Raw genomic sequence first — 20,094 nt, 5'->3', positions numbered from 1 at the left:
TCACGAAGGCAAATGCTGTATGGTTTCCTGGCAATCAGTTCCAAATAATGGTAGCAATTTACAACAACTTTCAAATAAAATTTGAAGCAAATTTTAGTCCTATTGTGTGAAAAAAGAAAATCAAAGTGCAGAACAGTATGTACAATCTGCTACATTTTGTGAAAACCCAACTTAACCCAAATTAAAGGCAGTTTCTGTCCTGTTCTTGCTTCAGTTTGATCACAAAGCTGAAGAGATTGAGGAAGAATGCTTCTCCTGGAATGTAAATTATTGAATAAAGAAACCACTCATTTTAATCAGTTGTGAAAGGCCAGGATTTAAAGCATAATAATACAAACAGTATGCCCATAATCCCTTATTAACTTCTCCAGTCTATGTAGCAAGCACATTTGGTGAGTATGACTGCTAAGAAATACATCAGATATGACTGAAAGGAAACAACACAACCTTTTCAGGGTTTTTGGAAAAGATTACTGTTATACCTGTGTTTTATTATAAATAACCAGGTTCTGTCATATTTTATCTTCTTGCCAGCAAATGAAGGACATCGTTTCATAAAGCTTCTAAAATGTACATGAATATTTAATTAAATCATATTTCCTTGAGAAAATAAAGTTCATTCGCATTTATAGCAGACAGTTGTGAGGAGTACATAATTGTCAGAAGACCAGGGTAGCCAGTACCGGTTGCTTGTGGAACAAAACTCCTCAATTTTTAAAACTTTTTTTTTAAAAAATAAACATACAATCATAAGTGTTCATTTACTTTAAAAATTCTAAAGATGAAGAAAATTATTGTCTATATATTTAAGTCCTTGTATAAATTACAAAACTCAAGTTTATGTTACAGAGTCCCTTCCCCATAGGAAGCATAAAGCACTTTTGTGGTACCTTTCACCAGTAAATATTTGTATCACATTGAATTTAACAAACAAAATAAAAGTCGATATTGCATCTTTAAGCCCCAAGAGAACATTCTTCTAAGCTGTCTCTCATGTGGAATGAACTTCAAAAGTCATTTGATTGCCACAATTTAACTCAATCTCAAATAAAGATATATAAAAGTAAAAGAGAATTGACTTCAGTAGAAATCTGAAATATCAGTGAACTGCAGACTTTTCTTGCTTGAGGTCAACAAACACCCTTTGGAAGACAACCAAGAGTAGTTTAAGACCAGGATAACAAAATAAAATTATAACAATAATAATTATAATAATAAAAATAACAATAATAAAATAAAAATAACAACAACCAACAATGAGGTAAACTCCCCTTGAAAAAGGCAATATGTGTTGCCTGGACTGTCAGGAGAGAGTTCGATTGTACCTGACACCCAAATGTTTTTCCAACCAGAGTTCAGCCAGTTGCATGGTGGACGCAAAAGTACTTGCCTTAGATCCTAAGCACATCTTATACTGCTTAGGATCCAAGTTAGGGTCACAATGAACTGGATGGAAAATATGCACCACTCCCACTTCTTGGCTTCTGAAAGGCCTTAAGCCAGATAGAATGACTTTATTGTAGAGATCGACATCTTCCAGTCCCCAGCCTTGTATTGAGGTATCAAATCCACCTGCACCCAGAAGATCACTTTTATAAATACAGGTAATTCCATACCCATAGTCTCTCCAAAATCCAGTCTTCTTTGAGAAGACAAAGTCATCATCAGTGGGAGGATTTCCTCCATTGGTTACCTTTGGGTCATACTGGCTAAAGATGATAGGGTAGTATACCTGTTGTCCCTGAATTGTATTATCTCTACACCGTTGGAGAAAGTCTCCTCTGAAGATCAAGTCAACATCACAAAATAGCAGCAAAGTATCATTGTCAAACTGGGAAGAAGCCATTTCAAGACCGAGACCTCTGGAAAACTCTCCCTTCATGGGGATCAAAGTAATTTCTGCTTTAGGGTAGTTGTTCTGATATTCTTTTATCAGCTCGATATGCTTGCTGGAATCTTGGCCAGAATCCCTACTGAAAAGGGTGATGACCAGCTTTACATTCTGCTTTGGAATAAGACAAGTTTTTTCAAAGTTGTCCATGAACCTTAAGAAAATGTCATACCTTCCAATGAGAGGAACAAGAATGTGTATTTTCTTTTCATTGTGCCCTCCCATTTCTTTGGGACCTTGAAAAGAAGATAGTATCTTTAAAGAATTAGATATAAAGGAGAATGACTGAGTGTCACTGTTAATACTCTCCACAAGACTATTGACATCTAGCTCTTCGGTTTCTCTGAAGAAAGGCCTGCTGAACAACTGCTGAAGATAAGCATGACGTCTCACTGGCACAGTTAGTTTCCTCCCCTTGTGTCTTTTATATAAGAGGAGTAAATCCAAAATGTACTCTACCCCATGCATGGGATCAACCCTGCGGTAGCCATATTGAATTTCCTTGAAGTCAATGAGCCGTCCCCTGCTCTTGGCATTTTCATTGATCATCTCCATCACCTGCAGGACTGTGTCGTCCAGGGCTGTTCTTAGGATGCTGTTGATGTTCTGTCGAGGAGGCTGGTTCTCAGATGCTGAGTAAAGGAGTTTGCCCGTCAGGAACTCCCATTCTATCACTTCATCTCTCTCCCGGGGCTGGAAGTGGTTGAAAGACGGCATCACTCCCAGCTGCTGGTCCTCTTTACTCACCTCACTGTTACTGAGCTTGCTCATCAAAGCACTCTCCCGGTGGAGCTGGATGGTGCGGTAGCGGAGTTCAGAAATCTTGCGGCTGAGCATATAATTATGAAGCCTGTATTGGTAGGCAGGCCTTTTGTTGGGGTGAAGTGTTATGGCTGCATGGATTTTGCTATTGTGAAGGTCTTGGATATAACCCTTCCGATTATGTTCATAATTCTCATGGAACAGTTGTTGCATCTGAAAAGGAAAGGGAATCAAGATGTTAGAATAAATTTAAGAAGAAAGAAAGCAATAAGTGAAAACATTTAAATCAAAATATTTAATAGAAATTAGTTATGTGGTATTTCCTAACAAAAGTGACTTGTAAAATTTATATTTAAATGACATTAAAATAATTTTTTAAAGATTTTGTTTGTTTATTATTTGACAGAGAGAGAGCGAGCAAGTGAGCATGAGCAGGCAGAGCAGCAGGCAGAGGGAGAGGGAGAAGCAGGCTCCCCACTGAGCAGAGAGCCCAATGTGGGGCCAGATCTGAGGACCCCGGGATCATGACCTGAGCCAAAGGCATATGCTTAATCAACTGAGCTACCCAGGCGTCCCCGAAAATAGTTTTAAAATGTCAGGTTCATATGCTCAAATACTGCAAATCAACCTTCTGTTATAAACAAATGCTGTATACTAACCACCAGCTGTGTATTTTGAAGTTTAGAACTTTAATCCTCTATTCCTTTTGAAATCAATTCAAAATATCAACAAAAGTAAAAATTGAATATACCCAAAACCTCATAAGGAATCATTGTGAGGGAGAGGCAGGGTGGATACAGCACAGGTTTCCCAAAATAGAAGGGTCATCCTAAGGAGTAAACCCCATGCCCTGTTGCTTGGAATGGCAATACAAGACCCAGAGAAGATGTAAGTTTTATTGAGCATTCTGATATATCATCTATACAGAGTAAGTTCTTGTCAATGTAAGGTATAACAGAAATTATATTGATCTACATTACTGAACTAAAGGATCATGTCCTAAATTAGACATGCTTAACATTCTTAGGAGCCAGAAGGTTTGGCTACTAGTCCAGAACAAGTTCACTACTTCAGGTAGAAAGAAAATGAAGAAAAAATGTAAAGCTATGAGATCACACTACAAACTGCCAGCTGACTATTCCTTCTCTGTCAGTAAAGAAACCTGCATCACACCCATTCAAGAAAAGTACCAGTGGAAAAGGAGGAGGAAGAAGAAAAGGAGAACTACCAGCATCAGTAGCAACATGAAATATCTGAAGGTATACTGATAAGGAGGAAAAGAATATTGCAAATTTAAGAATATATATCCAAAGCAAGTAAAAATGATAAATAAACCCACACACAACTTAGACATCACTTGGTTTATGACACATAAGACATTGGGGAGTGGAGAAAGGGTAGGTCTTTTCCATCAACAATGCAAGGTCAGTAAAGATATTCATGTGGAAAAAAGTCAAAACTGACCCTCTACGCCCCCCCCCCCACCAAATCAATTCCAGATGGATTTTGATAAATATAAAAGGTACAAAAATAAAATAAGCTTTCTAAAAGTTAACATAAGAAAATACCTGCATGCCTTTTCATTAGGTATAGAATTCTTAAACATGACACAAGATACCAACCATAAAAACAGACTGATGAACTATATTAAAATTAATAACGGTTCCTCAAAAACACCACTAGAAGATTATAAAAGGTAAACTACAGAGTGGGAGAAGATATTTTTATCAGATCATACCAAAAAGGACTAATAACTAGAATATGCAATGAACCTATACAAATTAGTGAGGAGGAAGGACAAATCCAGCTGAAATGGGGGAAAAAAACCAAAACAAACAAAAAAACCTGAATGGGCACTTCACAAAAGAGATTATGCAAATTCCCAATAAACACACAAAAGCATTCTGTTGGTCATTCATTATCAGGGTAATGCGATTTGCAGTCATAATGTGATAACATTACAGACCTATAAGAATGCCAAAACTAAACACATTGATAATACACTGCCAGGATTTGGAACTCTCACAAATGAGTGATGAGGATGTAACTTGGTTCAAGCACTTTGGTAAATTTATAACTAAAATGACCAATACATTCCCTATGACTCAGGATTTCTACTCTTAGACATATACCCAACATAAAAATATCCATACATACACCTCAAGTATATATATAAGAGTTTTCAAAGCAGCATTATTCAAAATACACCTGACTAAAAGCAACCCAAGTGTGTATCAAGAGTAGCATAGATAAACAAATGTCCCATATTCATACAATAACAAATAACACATTAGTTAAAATAAATGACTATTATAACAACGTGGAGAAATCTCACAATGAAACAAGACATATACAAAAGAATACATTTTGTTTGATTCTATTTACGAGGAATTCAGAAACAAATGAAGCTAACCTATGTTATTCACTGTTAGAATAGTAATAAAAATTCAAGAAGGTAGGTGGGGAGATCTAGAGTGCTGCTAATGTTCTATTTGTTGATGGAGATCATGGTGACATCTACACATTTGGTTTATGAACATTCATTGAACTATTGCTTCAGATATGTTTGTGTGTTATACTCCAATTAGTAGAAGGTTTTCTTTTGAAATTGTGATAAATATGTATGTAGAGTCAGGTAGGTTTTCCTGATATGTATGTACATAGACATGTATGGATTTGCGGGAGGAGGAGTGGGAGGAGGAGGGACGAGAGAGACAGACAGAAAGAGACAGAGAGGGAGGGAGAATCACAAAAGTTTTCCCAGAGAAGGTGACCTAAAAGGAGTAAGACCAGTACTACAGCAGATTCTTTATCTCTGGTTTTTCAACTGAGATACTGATTTTCAAATTACTATCAGAAGAATATAACAATAGATATTTAGAGAAAGATTTTGGACTTGATTCAAAGCACAGTAGTTCAACTGCATCCAATATTTTTTTCTCAAAATGTATGCTTATTTTTATTTAAAATTCTGTTTAATGATAAATCTAATTAAATCCACAATCTGCAGTGAGCTGGTATATCTCCATTTTTGTGGTATTATTATTTTTTACTAAAATTGCTTTCAATATTTTACTTTATATAATTTTCCATAAATTTTTATTTCTTCTTATGCAAGAAGGTAAAAAAATAGATCTCTGATTACATATAATTACTAATTATATCACCTGTAAAAGGTATTGGCTAAATGAAAATAACCTTTCTTTAAAAAAAAAAAATTATTGAGGCATCTGGGTGGCTCAGTGGGTTAAATCCTCTGCTTTCAGCTCAGGTCATGATCCCAGGGTCCTGGGATCGAGCCCCACATCGGGCTGTCTGCTCAGCGGGGAGCCTGTTTCCCTTCCTCTCTCTGCCTGCCTCTCCGCCTACTTGTGATCTTTGTCTGTCAAATAAAGAAATAAAATCTTTAAAAAAAAAAAAAAAAAAAAAAAAAAAAAAAAAAAAAAAAAAAAACCTTTAAAAAAAATTTACATTTTTTTTTTTTTTTTGATGGGATCTTCGTCTGGTTTTGGGATCAAGGTGATGCTGGCCTCATAAAATGAGTTTGGAAGTTTTCCTTCCATTTCTATTTTTTGGAACAGTTTCAGGAGAATAGGAATTCGTTCTTTTTAAAATATTTGGTAGAATTCCCCCAGGAAGCTGTCGGGGCACGTGCACCGGAATGTTTATAGCAGCAATGTCTACAATAGCCAAACTATGGAAAGAACCTAGATGTCCATCAATAGATGAATGGATAAAGAAGATTTTACACAATGGAATACTATGCAGCCATCAAAAGAAATCTTGCCATTTGCGACAACATGGATGGAACTAGAGGGTATCATGCTTAGCGAAATAAGTGAATCAGAGAAAGACAACTGTCATATGATCTCCCTGAAATGAGGAAGTGGAGTTGCAACATGGGGGCTTAAGGGGGTAGGAGAAGAATAAATGAAACAAGATGGGATTGGGAGGGAGACAAACCATAAATGACTCTTAATCTCATAAAACAAACTGAGGGTTGCTGGGGGGAGGGGGGGTTTGGAGAACGAGGGTGGTGTTATGGACATTGGGGAAGGTATGTGCTATGGTGAGTGCTGTGAAGTGTGTAAACCTGGCAATTCACAGACCTGTACCCCGGGGATAAAAATATATGTTTATAAAAAATAAATAAAAAATGAAAAAAAAATTTTACTTGAGAGATAGACAGAGAGAGAGAGAGAAAGCACAAACAGGGGAGAAGAAGCAGATTCCCTGCTAAGCCGGGAAGCCCAACCTGCAGCTTGATTCCAGGATCCTGGGATCATGACCTGAGTCGAAGGCAGACACTTAACTGACTGAGCAATCCAGGTGTCCCAAAACTATTTTTTCTTTAGGCATGCTTTACAGTACTAAGAAAAAGGGGGCAGTGCTAGAAACAAAGCTCAGAAGAAACTGTTCTTTAAATGCTATTAAAATGATGAATACTGCAAAATTTGATAAACTTAATATTACAAATAGTCATGGGGCAATCCTTGAAAACAGTGTATTCATACACATTCCAGGAAGTATAGTAATGATAGTAATGATGAAAACGTCTTGAATTTATGCCATGTTTTCTATGAAGAAACATAGAACATATCCAAATTTCCTATTTTTAAATGTAGGGAGGTCCAAACCATATAGCATAAATGTGAGAATGTTTAAGAGCCTGGGTATAAAGTCAGCCAGATCTGGATTTGAGTACCAGTTTACCATTTCCAAGCCATTTCATAGCCAATCTGTCTAAATCTCAGTCTCCTTATCTATAAAAGGAAAAATGTCAGCTACCACAATGTATATATGAATATTAAAATGTTGTTTTACAAGAAAAATATATATACAATGCTAAACATTGTGTCTGGCACATAGAAAACACTCAGTAAATGATAACGGCATATATAAGTTAACAGTTCCAAGATTTGCTAATCTCTCCCTGAGGCTGTTCTTTTTAGCTTGGAGTTTTTAGAGAAGGAGAATGGCACCCTTCCTTGGCTTGCTTCATTTTTGCTTATCTCTGGAAATGCTTGGAAAAAGTTACAATTTGACTATATCCATTCAAGTGCTTTAATGTATCAAACATGCCATTGAGGCATCTTCTCCTACCAAGAGAGCACAATATTTTACTAAAAGGAAGATAAATTATTATGGAAATTTCAGGAAACTGGGGTTAATGAAGATTAAGTGATTTAACTAGGGGTCAGGTGAGATATAAGCGATCACAACAACAACAACAACAACAACTAGACTAAGTAGCCAGTTTTTGAGACTTGTCACACTAAGTTTTGAAGGTAGCAAAATTGTTTTAAGAAAAGGTATAAAATTTACTTTCAAAATTATATTAGCTTGTTTGAAATAATCCAGGACCTCTAATATAGGTGGACTTCTTCTTTACAGAACTTTCAATTGGTTTCATGCTCCTTCCAGAGATTTACAGCAGAAGGGGAAAAAATCATTTCACACCAACAAAATCACGGCAACAATTAATATCAGTATGTCCTGACAGACCCCAGTGCTTCAACTGTTTCCATCCAAATCTCACTCTCTGATAAGAAAATTCCCTAAGAAGCTACAGAAAAATCTATTACAAAAATCAGAGAGCAGAACAGATGCCAAGAAATACATTATTATTAGTCTTCTACTATATTAAACTTCCATTTCCCCCTTAGATTTATTAGTAATGAAAATAAAACACAGATAACTTTTGGAATGATCATAGCCATGTCAATAAAGACTTCCATTTCAGCAATTAAATCTCCAAAGAAACAGTAAGGGGTTGACTTCAAACAATCACAAAGTAACCTGTAAGGCAATGTAAAATTCTGAAAACTGGTTTGTTATAAATAAAACTGTATAAATCTACTCAGTATTACTAAACTGTATATTTACAGGGGATACTTTGGTATAATGTAAATTATACCTCAATGTAAGACTCTTCTTAAAGATTTTATTTATTTATTTATTTGATAGAGATCACAAGCAGGCAGAGAGGCAGGCAGAGAGAGAGGGGGAAGCAGGCTCCTTGCTGAGCGGAGAGCCCAACTCGGGGCTCGATCCCAGGACCCTGGGATCATGACCCAAGCCAAAGGCAGAGGCTTAACCCTCTGAGCTACCCAGGTGCCCCAGGACTCTTTTTAAAAGACAAAGGGAATGCTAAAAATAATATAGAGCAAACTCCATCCTTAAAAACAAAAAGGCCAGAATAATACATAGTCACCAAATATGTGTATGTTTTCCAAAAGCTGATGAGGTTGAGCAGGGTCATCTGGAAGCAAGTGGGGACAAAAGGCCAAGCAGAGCAATGTCAGGGGCAAAAGGGCCCAAGGGACAGCAGATATCAGAAATTACCAGGAAGAATACAGGGCCTGACCATGTAGGGTATAAAACCTATTCTGTGTATACAACTATGGATACAGGAGCTGAGGTGGTCTTGGAGGGCTAAATAAACCCGTGATGGAAATGTTTTGTTTCAGAGAAGAAGAGGCAGAGCTACAGAACTCAAAGAATTAAGTAGCTAGGCCATTTTTTCATAAATCGGGTTTAACCTGAAGCAGTAGAAAGGAACAAAGCCTTTTCTTTGTTGAAATCAACAAGCCTAGAACCGTGACAAACATCTCTGCCAGAATATGTCCATGTTGAAGAGCTTGTCCAGGGGAAAAGTACTTTTCCAGGAATAAGTAAGTTTTCTAAAAAAAAGTTTCTATAAGAAAAAACGACCACATGAAAAACTAGCTTCTGCCCTCCTGTTCTGGCCCCAGAGAAAAATAGAAGCCATGGAACTGAGGGTAACATTTAAGCAAGTGTTTTAAAAACACAAGAAGCACTGTCCTCTTTCTTTGAAAACAACAAAGTAGAAACAAAATATCTCAAAGATGTGATGGGGAGATGAAATGTCAGTTCACAAAACTAAGAAATAAAGAAAGCTTAACAAATAAACTATCACAGACATGAGAACAATATCAGAATGAAAGGAAAAGAAGAGACATGGAATGCTCAGTAAGGGGACAGACAAGATGTAAAGTAGGAAAGCTTAGGGGCACCCAGCTGGTTCAGTCACTGAAGCATGCAACTCTTGGTCTCAGGGTTCTGAGTTTGAGACCCACGTTGGGTCAAGAGATGACTTAAAAAAAATAAAATCTCAAAAAAAAAAAAAAAAAGTAGGAAAGCTTAAAGAAGTAGAATAGAGGGAGGCCTTGACGGCTCAGTCAGTTAAACATCTGACTCTTGATTTCAGCTCAGGTCGTGATTTCAGGGTCTTGGGATGGAGTCCTGTGTGGGGCTCTGTGCTCAGCTTGGTGTCTGCCTGAGATTCTCTCTCTCTCTCTCTCTTGCTCCTCCCTCAGCCCCTCCCCCCGCTTGCACTCTCATTCTCATCTCCCTCTCCTTCTCTCAAATAAATAAATATTTTAAAAAATGTTATAGAAATAAAGAGTTACAAAGGATTACAGAAATTAGAGTAATTAGAAGAGTACCGAGTATATAGTAGCTGCTACTAATAAGGGTCATAATAATACGTATTGTTATTACTGTACTTAGTTTTTATTATTATTAGTATTGAATAAGTGAGCAATTGAGGATGGCCTTAAGCCTTCCTTAAAAAAAATTCAAAATATACTCAGGGGAGCCATCATATGACCTCAGATTATGATCTAAAACTAAAAAGCTTAATTCTTTATGATGACTCTGTTGAAATGAAGGACAAATGAGAGGCCATGCCATTACTGGAAACCTGTTCATAAACAGCTTTCATGTTCTCTATCAAGAAAACAATTGCATCAATTATTCTCTATTAAGGAGAAAATGTCCTTACTTTGTTTGTGTAAAGAAGCTATTTCAATTTAGTGCAGGTTCTTTTGTTCTCCTTACACTACTTCATTTATTGTTAAAAGAAAGGATCTTCTAACTTAGAAAATTCTCTTTGAATCTTTTCTATATATGGGATTAAGGAGGATTTATAGGAAAAAAAAAGATGTTTCTATTCTAGGAAGTACAGCCTGCAAATTAGAATAATTTATGAATGTGAACAAAAAATAATAAACCATTAAAGTATTGTAAAATATAATGGTAAATGTGTACCTAACAGTTGGGTAATTTGCTTTGCAAATATTTAAGCTCATTTTATTCTCTATGATTTAGCTATACAGTACTACGTAACTAAACGGGGAGTCTTATTACCCATAAAGCAAATGCCTAATGATCTTTCTTTTATTCTATAAAACCAGTAATATGAAGGTATAGGCACAAGAGTGAATTTTCAAATTAACACTATTATTTTCCCTCCATTATTATCTTTAAATATTAATAGTTCATTATTATCTTCAAATATTAATAGTTAAGTTCTTAAGTATTTCCTATTTCTCTAGTGAAAATGCCATAATGAAAAACTGTACCTGGGGCGCCTGGCTGGCTCGGCTGGTGGAGCATGTTATTCTTCTCTTGGGGTTGTGAGTAGGAGCCCTATACTGTGTGTAGTTGTTACTTAAAAATAAAATCTTAAAAAACAAAACAAAACAAAATAAAACTGTACCTAATTCTAAATATTAAAGAGAAGAAATGAGTTTGGGAAAAAATATTGATCTAATAGTTTATAAAGTGAATGAGAAAAATGTTAAAGCAGTTTGAATAAGTTGTTGAATGCAAAGATCTAGTTTAAGTATGGTAAGAGATCCCCTTCCTCATATCATCTATATATGTTTATCACATAGAATTGAGATCGTAAAATAAACTTTTTTTTTTTAAAGATTTTATTTATTTGTCAGAGAGAGGGAGAGAGAGCGAGCACAGGCAGATAGAATGGCAGGCAGAGGCAGAGGGAGAAGCAGGCTCCCTGCCGAGCAAGGAGCCCGATGTGGGACTCGATCCCAGAACGCTGGGATCATGACCTGAGCCGAAGGCAGCCGCTTAACCAACTGAGCCACCCAGACGTCCCCGTAAAATAAACTCTTATTGCTACTAAGATTTATAAAAATAATAGCACCTTGGAAATAGCCACATCTAATCCACAAATTCTAAAATTTCTATGTCCAACATGTGATAAAGTTGCATGGAACTAAGTGCACGTGTATGCACCTACCCACATATACCCACACACAAAAATAAATACAAGGAAAACTGGGGCAATCAGAATAAGATAAGTGGACTATATCAAAGTCAATATCCTGGTAGTGTTGTTTAACTACACTTTTGCAAGATTTTGCCACTAGGCAAACAGGTTAAGGGGTTCATGGGATTTCTTTGCAATACTTTTTTTTTTTTTTTAAGATTTTATTTACTTATTTGAGAGAGAGAGAGGGACAGAGTGAGAGAGCATGAGAGGGGAGGTCAGAGGGAGAAGCAGACGCCCCATGGAGCTGGGAGCCTGACGTGGGACTTGATCCCAGGACTCTGGGATCATGACCTGAGCGGAAGGCAGTTGCTTAACTGACTGAGCCACCCAAGTGCCGCCCCCCCCCCCTTTTTAATAGAAGAACAAAAATCAGTAATTGTCTCAAAATAAAAAGTTTAATTAAAAATAACATACAGGGACGCCTGGATGGTACAGTCAGTTGAATGTCTGACTCTCAGTTTGGGCTCAGGCCATGATCTTGGGGTCATAAAATTGAGCCCCTTGACAGGCTCAGTGCAGAATTCTGCTCAGGACTCTTCTACATCTCTAAAATACATAAATCTTTTAAAAAAATGACAAGCAAAAAATTTAAAATAAAGTATTTTGTCTCATCTCTCTTTTTTTTAAAGAACTCACCCCCAAAGAATACTTTTTTAAAAAAATATTTATTTGAGACAAAGGGTGAGAAAGAGAGAGAGAGACAGCACAAGCAGGGGGAGTGGCAGGCAAAGGGAGAGGGAGAAGCAGGCTTCCCATTGAGCAAGAAGCCCCATGAGGAACTAGATCCTAGCACCCTGGCGTCATGATCCGAGCCAAAGGGAGATGCTTAACTGACTGAGCCACCCAGGCATCCCCATCCCAAAGAACTAAAAGCAGCAAGTAATGAAAAGTTGGAGTCCAAAGGACACAGGTGTGATGTTGCCTTTTTTCCTTGGTAATCCCAATGTTCTCAATGAATCTGAATTTTTAAAAAATTGCTATCGTCAGTCTCATAGACTTTATGTTTATTTCATGAATTTCAGTTGCCTGAGGGTATCTGTGTTCTTGGATAGCCTCTAAAGTAACTTAAAAACCCTTAACACGTCTTTTCCTTTTGAAATCCTGTCAAATGCTACAACATCAGTGAACCTTGAGGACATTATATTAAGTGAAATTAGCTAGTCACAAAAAGGCAAGTATAAGTTTATGAGTCCACTTATATGAAGTCCTTAAAGAAGTCAGACTCATAGAAACAGAAAGAAGAATGATAGTTTCCAGGGGCTGGGGAGATGGTGAATGGAGAGTTGTGTAATGGGTATGGAGTTTCGTTTTTGCAAGAAGAAAAGTTCTAGAGATTTGATGTAAAACAATGTGAATATAGTTGACTCTACTGAATTATATACTTAAGCATAATAAAAAATGGTAAAAAACAAAACAAAACAAAACAAAAAAACAAAACAAATAACCCAAAACTTTGCTTTTTCTTTTATTTCACATGAGCTTCACCTTTCCTAAACAGGAATGCAAGTAACAGGGTAGCCAATTAATATACTTCGTTATACTCTGGATTAGCTTTACTCATGGGCAAGAACGTTCTCCTGACAGCAAACAATGATTCCCTTTGGCCATAGGTACACATCTGGCACAATTATAATTCTACAGAAAGAAAAGTGGACCTTGACACCCACACAAGGGCAGAGAAGTGATGATATAAGAAACACTGAATGCTGTAGATAGCAAAGAACACAGCACTGAGCTGTACCTAAGGCCAGATCACTCTCAGATTTCCCAGTTTCCAAGGACAGTGTTTCCTCTCCTGTTTCAGGTAGTTTAGCTTAACTTGCAACCCAAAGGATCCTGTCATAAATGATCTGATAAGTCTGTACCCTTTTAATTTCAGCTCATACTAATGCTGTATATGCTTTGCCTCTGTTTAATTAGCTAGTGGAATTGTCACTGAAATCCTATGGACAGTCTGTACCATTAAAACTGGAACTTCTCTTCCTGTTACATTTCATTTTGTTAGCTACTTTAGTTAAAACAACAACAACAACAACAACAAAAAACCTGTCAGGCAACAGAGAAAATAGCTTCCAGATACTAACTCTTATATGTGATGAAGTTTTCTCAGCAGTATATATTCTCTACAGTTTAAAAATACTTCAGGAAACACAGAAAATAACCATGGGATATAGATTCCCCAGCAGGGAAATTCTGAACACATGCTTTCTAAGACAAATATCAAAGAGATTTAAATTCAGAAAGAAATCACTAAGGTAATGAGATGTCAGTTTATAATGGCAGTAACCATTTCTTAGTTTATCATTTTTTAAAAAATTTTATTCATTTTTCTTAAATAAACTCCATGCGTAACGTGGGGCTCAAACTCATGACCCCAAGATCAAGAGTCACTTGCTTTACCGACTTAGCCAGCCAGGCATGCCAATCATTTGTTAGTTTATTTTTTATTTATTTATTTTTTTAAGATTTTATTTATTAATTTGACAGAGATCACAAGTAGGCAGAGAGGCAGGCAGAGAGAGAGAGGAGGAAGCAGGCTCCCTGCTGAGCAGAGCGCCCGATGTGGGGCTCGATCCCAGGACCCTGGGATCATGACCTGAGCCGAAGGCAGAGGCTTTAACCCTCTGAGCCACCCAGGCGCCCCTCATTTGTTAGTTTAAATAAATCCATAGATCTTAGTTAAATTACGTTGTTATAAATAAAATACTACTACAATCAAAAACACAAAACTAAACTAATGATAATTGAACTTGACTGCTCATAAATTTGCCTGACTTAGACTGATGTTTCCACATTGAGGTAGGAATCATATATAGTTAAGATAATAGTGGACAACTGTTGAAACTTCATTCACTTCCCCTATAGATATTTTTAAAGTTTTGGTATAAACTGTCAAATAAATGTTTTGTATTTACTCTTTCCTTAAACGATTTGCTCTGCTCACAATTTGTTAGACAGAGGAGGCAAAGAGGAATTTCAAGGGGTTTTCGAGTTGCCGTTTTGCAAACATGCATACAACCTTCATTCATGTAACATCAACATAAGTTAACTACTCCCTTCACTGGTGATTTAATTGTCACATCATAACCAATAACAGACAATGGGAAGGAGGGAGGCTATAGCTTCCAAATTAGGCTTCGAAGACCTTTATAAAACAAAATGTCAAGATAGTAGTTTCCATACGATTTTGAAAGACATAAACACAATTAATGAATGTATTGTATCCACTGGAGGAAATATACTGACTTCATGACGGCACTGACAATGCATAAAATTATACCTCACTTTCCAAACAAGAAAAGAGAAAAAGATCTACTTTTTAATTCATGGGTTTTATTACAGTTAGGAAAGCTTTTAAACTCCAAGGAGAGTCCTACTTAACTAAAGGTGATGAAGTTAAGATCAAAGATCTTTCTTGTTTTTGCTGATTTTTTATTTCCATTTTTCCAAACTCAAGCAACCAGTCATTTAACCTCATGAAAGATTTATCACAACTCTTAATTCTGCATGAATATCATGCCATCCCCTAATAGAGAAGGTAGAAGAATGGGGCAGATGAAGATTAGGGCTGTTAAAATAAAAAAAATATGAATAGTGACAAGCCCTGAAAATTCCCTGAGCCAACAAAACCAGTTAGGCATACATACAAAATTTAATTTAGCTTATTGGGCAAGATTAACTTGATCTAGGTTGTTTTTTACTTACACCCCTGTACATCATAAGCAACACTTGAATTGTTTCCCAAGGTTGATATGAGATAACCACTGAGCAATTCCCTATCACTTAAAACAAACAAACAAAAAGTCCTAATGTAATAATCAATCACTGAAAAATAAACAGTCACTGCCTTCCCACTCTCTAAGCAGCTTTATAAAAATCTACTCCGGAGCCTCTTCCTATGTTTTGGCTTGAGTGCTCCCAGTTTTCAAACTGTCTTTTCGGTGTGTGCACAATGAAAGTTTCATTCATTTCTACTTTTGGTGATTCACTGGTTTTACTTGTGTTATCGCTGAACTTTGGACAGGGCAAACTCACGGTATTTTGTTTAAAGGATGATGTATACTTCTGTAATTATGGACTTTGGCTACATGATGATTTTTAGTGATAACCATTAATATTCCTCTAGCAGCCTCCAGGGCAATGTGGAGTGCTGTTTGTACGAAGCTAAAACTTGATGACTTTCCAACAAATAGAAGGAAGGCCATTATACAGTGTTCAATGGTAACTAGTTTAAACACAGTTTCTTAGGTCAGTAGAAGGTATATGTTCCCCTAGAGTCTGAAATGAAAATAAGACATTATCTTGGTACAATTTAAGAGTAAAAATTTTATATTCCTTATGTATAAAAGTGACTTTAGCTGTCAGTACAGAGGACAGTCTCACTGGACCAAGTGGATTAGATAGCACAATGCATGGCCATTTGTACAACAGGTGCTCAAGGAAACTAGTGGAATCCAATGAATACAAACATGGAAAACATGAAAAAGATAACATTAGAGATTCTCTGACAATACGACAATTTCTTTTAAGTAATTTTCCCCAACAAAACCATTCCTGATCTAATCCTCTCCAACCTTCTGGCTACCTCTCTTACATGCAGAATAAATGACTCTTTCATTCATTTAAAAATATTCATGGAGCTTCTGAAGTGTGTCAGTTGCTATGGAGAGAACAACAAAAGAAACAAGGTCCCTGGCCTCATGGAGTTAACTGCCTAATGAAGGAGACAAACACTAAATATTTAGATCCATAAAGAGTTGTATAATTTTGAAAGGGGCTCACTGAGCCAATTATACCATGTGTAATTTGCTGCTTTACTCGACTATATATCTTTCTAGATGGCCCATTCCCAAAGGGTAGCCTGGGCCTAATACTTGGTATTTTTTAATAAATTAACATATTTGCCCCCAAACAAGTTGGTAACCTAAAGAAGGATCACAACATTTACTGTAAGAACTTCAATTCTCTCATAGAAAATTCTCAGCATTTCTCAGTATTTCCTCGGCTTCTAAATGTTTCTTCGAGATAAAAAGAAAAATTTAACACAAGACTAAATATCTATGTAGTAGAAGACTTGGCACATATCTTAAAGCTTTTATATCTTACTTAAATAGTGACTCGCAGTCCAGTATTATCGTACCATGACTGATGGTGGTCGTACATCTCTTTACTATTTCCGTAATTGATGCAGTCATCCAAGCAGGGAGAAAGGTCGAGGACACCCATCATCATTTATGCTTTGTGCTACCGGAATGTGAAATGATTGTAGGAGTCTAAACGGATTCTAAATCACGCTACATTCTGTCACATTAATAATTTCTGCACAAATAAATTAAGTGCTGCAGGGAGACCACAGTAAGTGAGAATGAAAGCAATGCCAAAGAAGGCCTTTCCACCTGTATGGAGACAAGACAATCTTCCATTCAAGAAACAGAACAGAACTACAGTTTATGTAAGCATTGTTGAAGTGCTGAGGAGTTGGGCCTGGTTTTTGAGGACATTTCAATCACTGAAAGGAAAAAAAGAAGAAAAAGGAAATTTTGCTGTTTCTCTGCCATTCTTTCAGCTTGTGATCATGCATGTCTACTTGGGGCTAACATCCTGGCTTGGCCATTACAGGGCTGGTTCTGAGATCTGCTCTTCTATTCCCAGGGTAACCTAGAGGACAGGTGACAACTTCTGGGAAAAGAGAAGCTGCTGGACTATTTTCTACATTATATAAAACACAGTTAAAACACTACCTGGAATAGAGTAAGTATGCAATACATGTTTCAATTATCACTGCTTAGTAAACTTCAGATGGTGAAATTTCTTGCATTCTAAAGCAGACTACAAAGACATCCCCATTATATCTAATTTGGTAGGCTACTAGTGAGCAAATTTTAGTTATACGTATAGTTTAAAAATTGTTAGATTGTGTATCATTTGCCTGTAGAATGAGAATCAAACTTTTAGATCAGTTCCAGATCATCAGGAAAAATCTAGAAGCCCATCAATGGGTGACCAAGATGGCCTTAATAGTCCCTTCAATTTGACTATACCTTCGATAGGTTTCTTTCTGACTGTAGGCCCCTGATCTCCCTTTTCTTAGAACATCTACTTCAGAAAACTTGTGATTATACATTCTTCCTCTTTTCCTTTGAGAAGGAAATCTTCTTGCAACCTCTTGCTAGCTTTACAACCCAGGAATGTCTTGGAAACCATCGGTTTGAAATGTTTGAAATGTAATCATTAAGAGCCCCTATTTCTCAGTCTTCGTGGGAGGGTAGGAGCCCAAGTCCATAAGCACCCACTAACAGACAGATAGCCTAGTAACATGGACCAGTATCCCTGCTAAAGTCCTTTTGTACTTTTTCATTAGCTTGTCCTAAGTGCTTAAAAACTCTCCAGCCTTGGGATGCCTGGGTGGCTCAGTTGATTAAGCATCTGCCTTCTGTTCAGTTCATGATCCCAGGTCCTGAGATTGAGTCCCTGTCTTTGGCTCAGTTCATGATCTCAGGACCTGGGATTGAGTACCGCATCAGGCTCCTTGTTTGGTGGGGAGCCTGCTTCTCCCTCTGCAGGGAGAACAAATAAAATCTTTTAAAAAACCTCTCCTGCCTTCTATTTCAGCAGTACATGTGTTCAATCCCTCTTTCATACTGCAATAGCTTTGAATAAAATCTTCCTTGTTGGTTTAACTCCGTTCTGTGTAATTTTTCTTTCACATGGATCATAGAAAATACTTGGTGAAGCACGTAGATTCTCTGATCCACTTGCAACTCTGTTCTGATAGCTTAAAAAAAAAGAAGAAGAAAAGAAAGGCTCAAATTAAGATCCCACTCCTTATGGTGTAATCAAGGAGATAAGTAGTGCTTCCTTACAGCTGATTTTATTAACATTAAAGTTTTATGATAAATTATGATGATCCCTAGAGCTAAATACCCCATTAAAATAACATAAGCATGGCAGGATGTCTATTATAATGTTTTTCTTAGAAGAAAATTCCTAATTATAGTGCTGTAGACTTCTGCATGGGCACAGCATTGCTGTGGGAATGGCTGGGAATCACAGCTCTAATTCGGAGGTAAGTGTTTCCAAGACGGAGCTAACTAAGAATAAGTAAAGCCTAATCTTTTAAAAATGAAGTTTTCTGGAAATGAAAACACAATGACTTGAGTCATTTTGACCTTGCTAATTTTGCTAATCACAATGACATTTCCTTACTCCAGACTGGGTATAGCTCACCTGTTTCTCATATATATAGTTGTTATAACAGGAAGGGGTGTTTTATATTAAAAATTAATAAAATCATCCCATGAGACCCAGTAAATTTCACAGTGCACTCATTAGCTTTAGGAAAATAGTAATGGATACTTTGGGTTTCACGTCTGCATGGTTATCTTTCAAAATGGGTTAAGAGGACTTAAAAATTTTTTTTCTCCTTGAGATGATAAAATAAAATAAATTGACTTATTTTTAATCCTGAAAGGCAAAGGTATAATTACAAAGAGAAATTGAACAAGAGCACAGGGCTATAACTATGATTAGCATAATCAATGAGTTAAAAAGCTGTGTTTTTTAAATAAGCAGAAATATACACTTCCAAATCTCACTAGCTTTTGGATTTGTTTTCATGATTGTTTTCATCACTACTTCTCCCAATACTGGGAAGAATTTCAGATTTGTTTTACATATGCTTACAGTGTTATTTTTAAAAAACAGATCACTCAAAATTTTCATGTGACTAACATGTCTAATTTTTTATATATTTATATTTTGTAGGGCTAATTTCAGTGGAACACTCATTGTGAAAATAGTTCACAAAAAGGCAAATGACTTGAAATCACAATTTTATATATAAGTTATAGGGCAATTAACTATACAAGAAAAAAATAGGTCCTTAGTTCCTTCCCTATCTCAGATCTTGTACTGAATACATTATATACATATACATGTATATATATGTGTATATATATGTGTGTATGTGTGTATATATATATATAGATAGATGCGTATTTCAGATGTATTAAAGACCTAAATCCTATTAGAACCACCCCTACATAAAGAAAAAAAATACTATAAAAGAAGGGAAAGAAAATGTAGATAAGCGTGTACATTTTCTAAGCATGTAGGGAAGTCCTTTTTAAGGAAAAACAAAAGTATAAACAAAAAATATAAATGGAAAATAATAGATTTTAATAGTACATTAAATTTTCATCCCCACATCAGGGTGCCTGGCTGGCTCAGTTGGTTAAGCTGCTGCCTTCAGCTCAGGTCATGATCCCTGGGTTCTGGAATCGAGCCCCACATTGGGCTCCCTGCTCAATGAAGAGTCTGCTTCTCCTTTTCTCTCTGC

General features: G+C 36.5%; 1 protein-coding gene across 1 annotated transcript in view; it reads right to left on the bottom strand.

The window, feature by feature from the left end:
- Positions 1-219: 219 nt before the first annotated feature.
- CHSY3 (chondroitin sulfate synthase 3) overlaps positions 220-20,094 on the bottom strand; it is a 301,538-nt gene continuing 281,663 nt past the window's right edge. The window contains exon 3 of the mRNA XM_059174482.1: positions 220-2,866. Within this exon, the coding sequence (XP_059030465.1) occupies positions 1,304-2,866 (1,563 nt within the window). The 3' untranslated portion in view covers positions 220-1,303. The remainder of the gene's footprint in view (positions 2,867-20,094) is intronic.

The sequence above is a fragment of the Mustela lutreola genome, chromosome 5 (assembly GCF_030435805.1).
Source record: "Mustela lutreola isolate mMusLut2 chromosome 5, mMusLut2.pri, whole genome shotgun sequence".
NCBI classification, from domain to species: Eukaryota; Metazoa; Chordata; class Mammalia; order Carnivora; family Mustelidae; genus Mustela; species Mustela lutreola.
The sequence above is the reverse complement of the archived record's forward strand: the minus strand, read 5'-3'. Positions and strand labels throughout refer to the sequence as shown.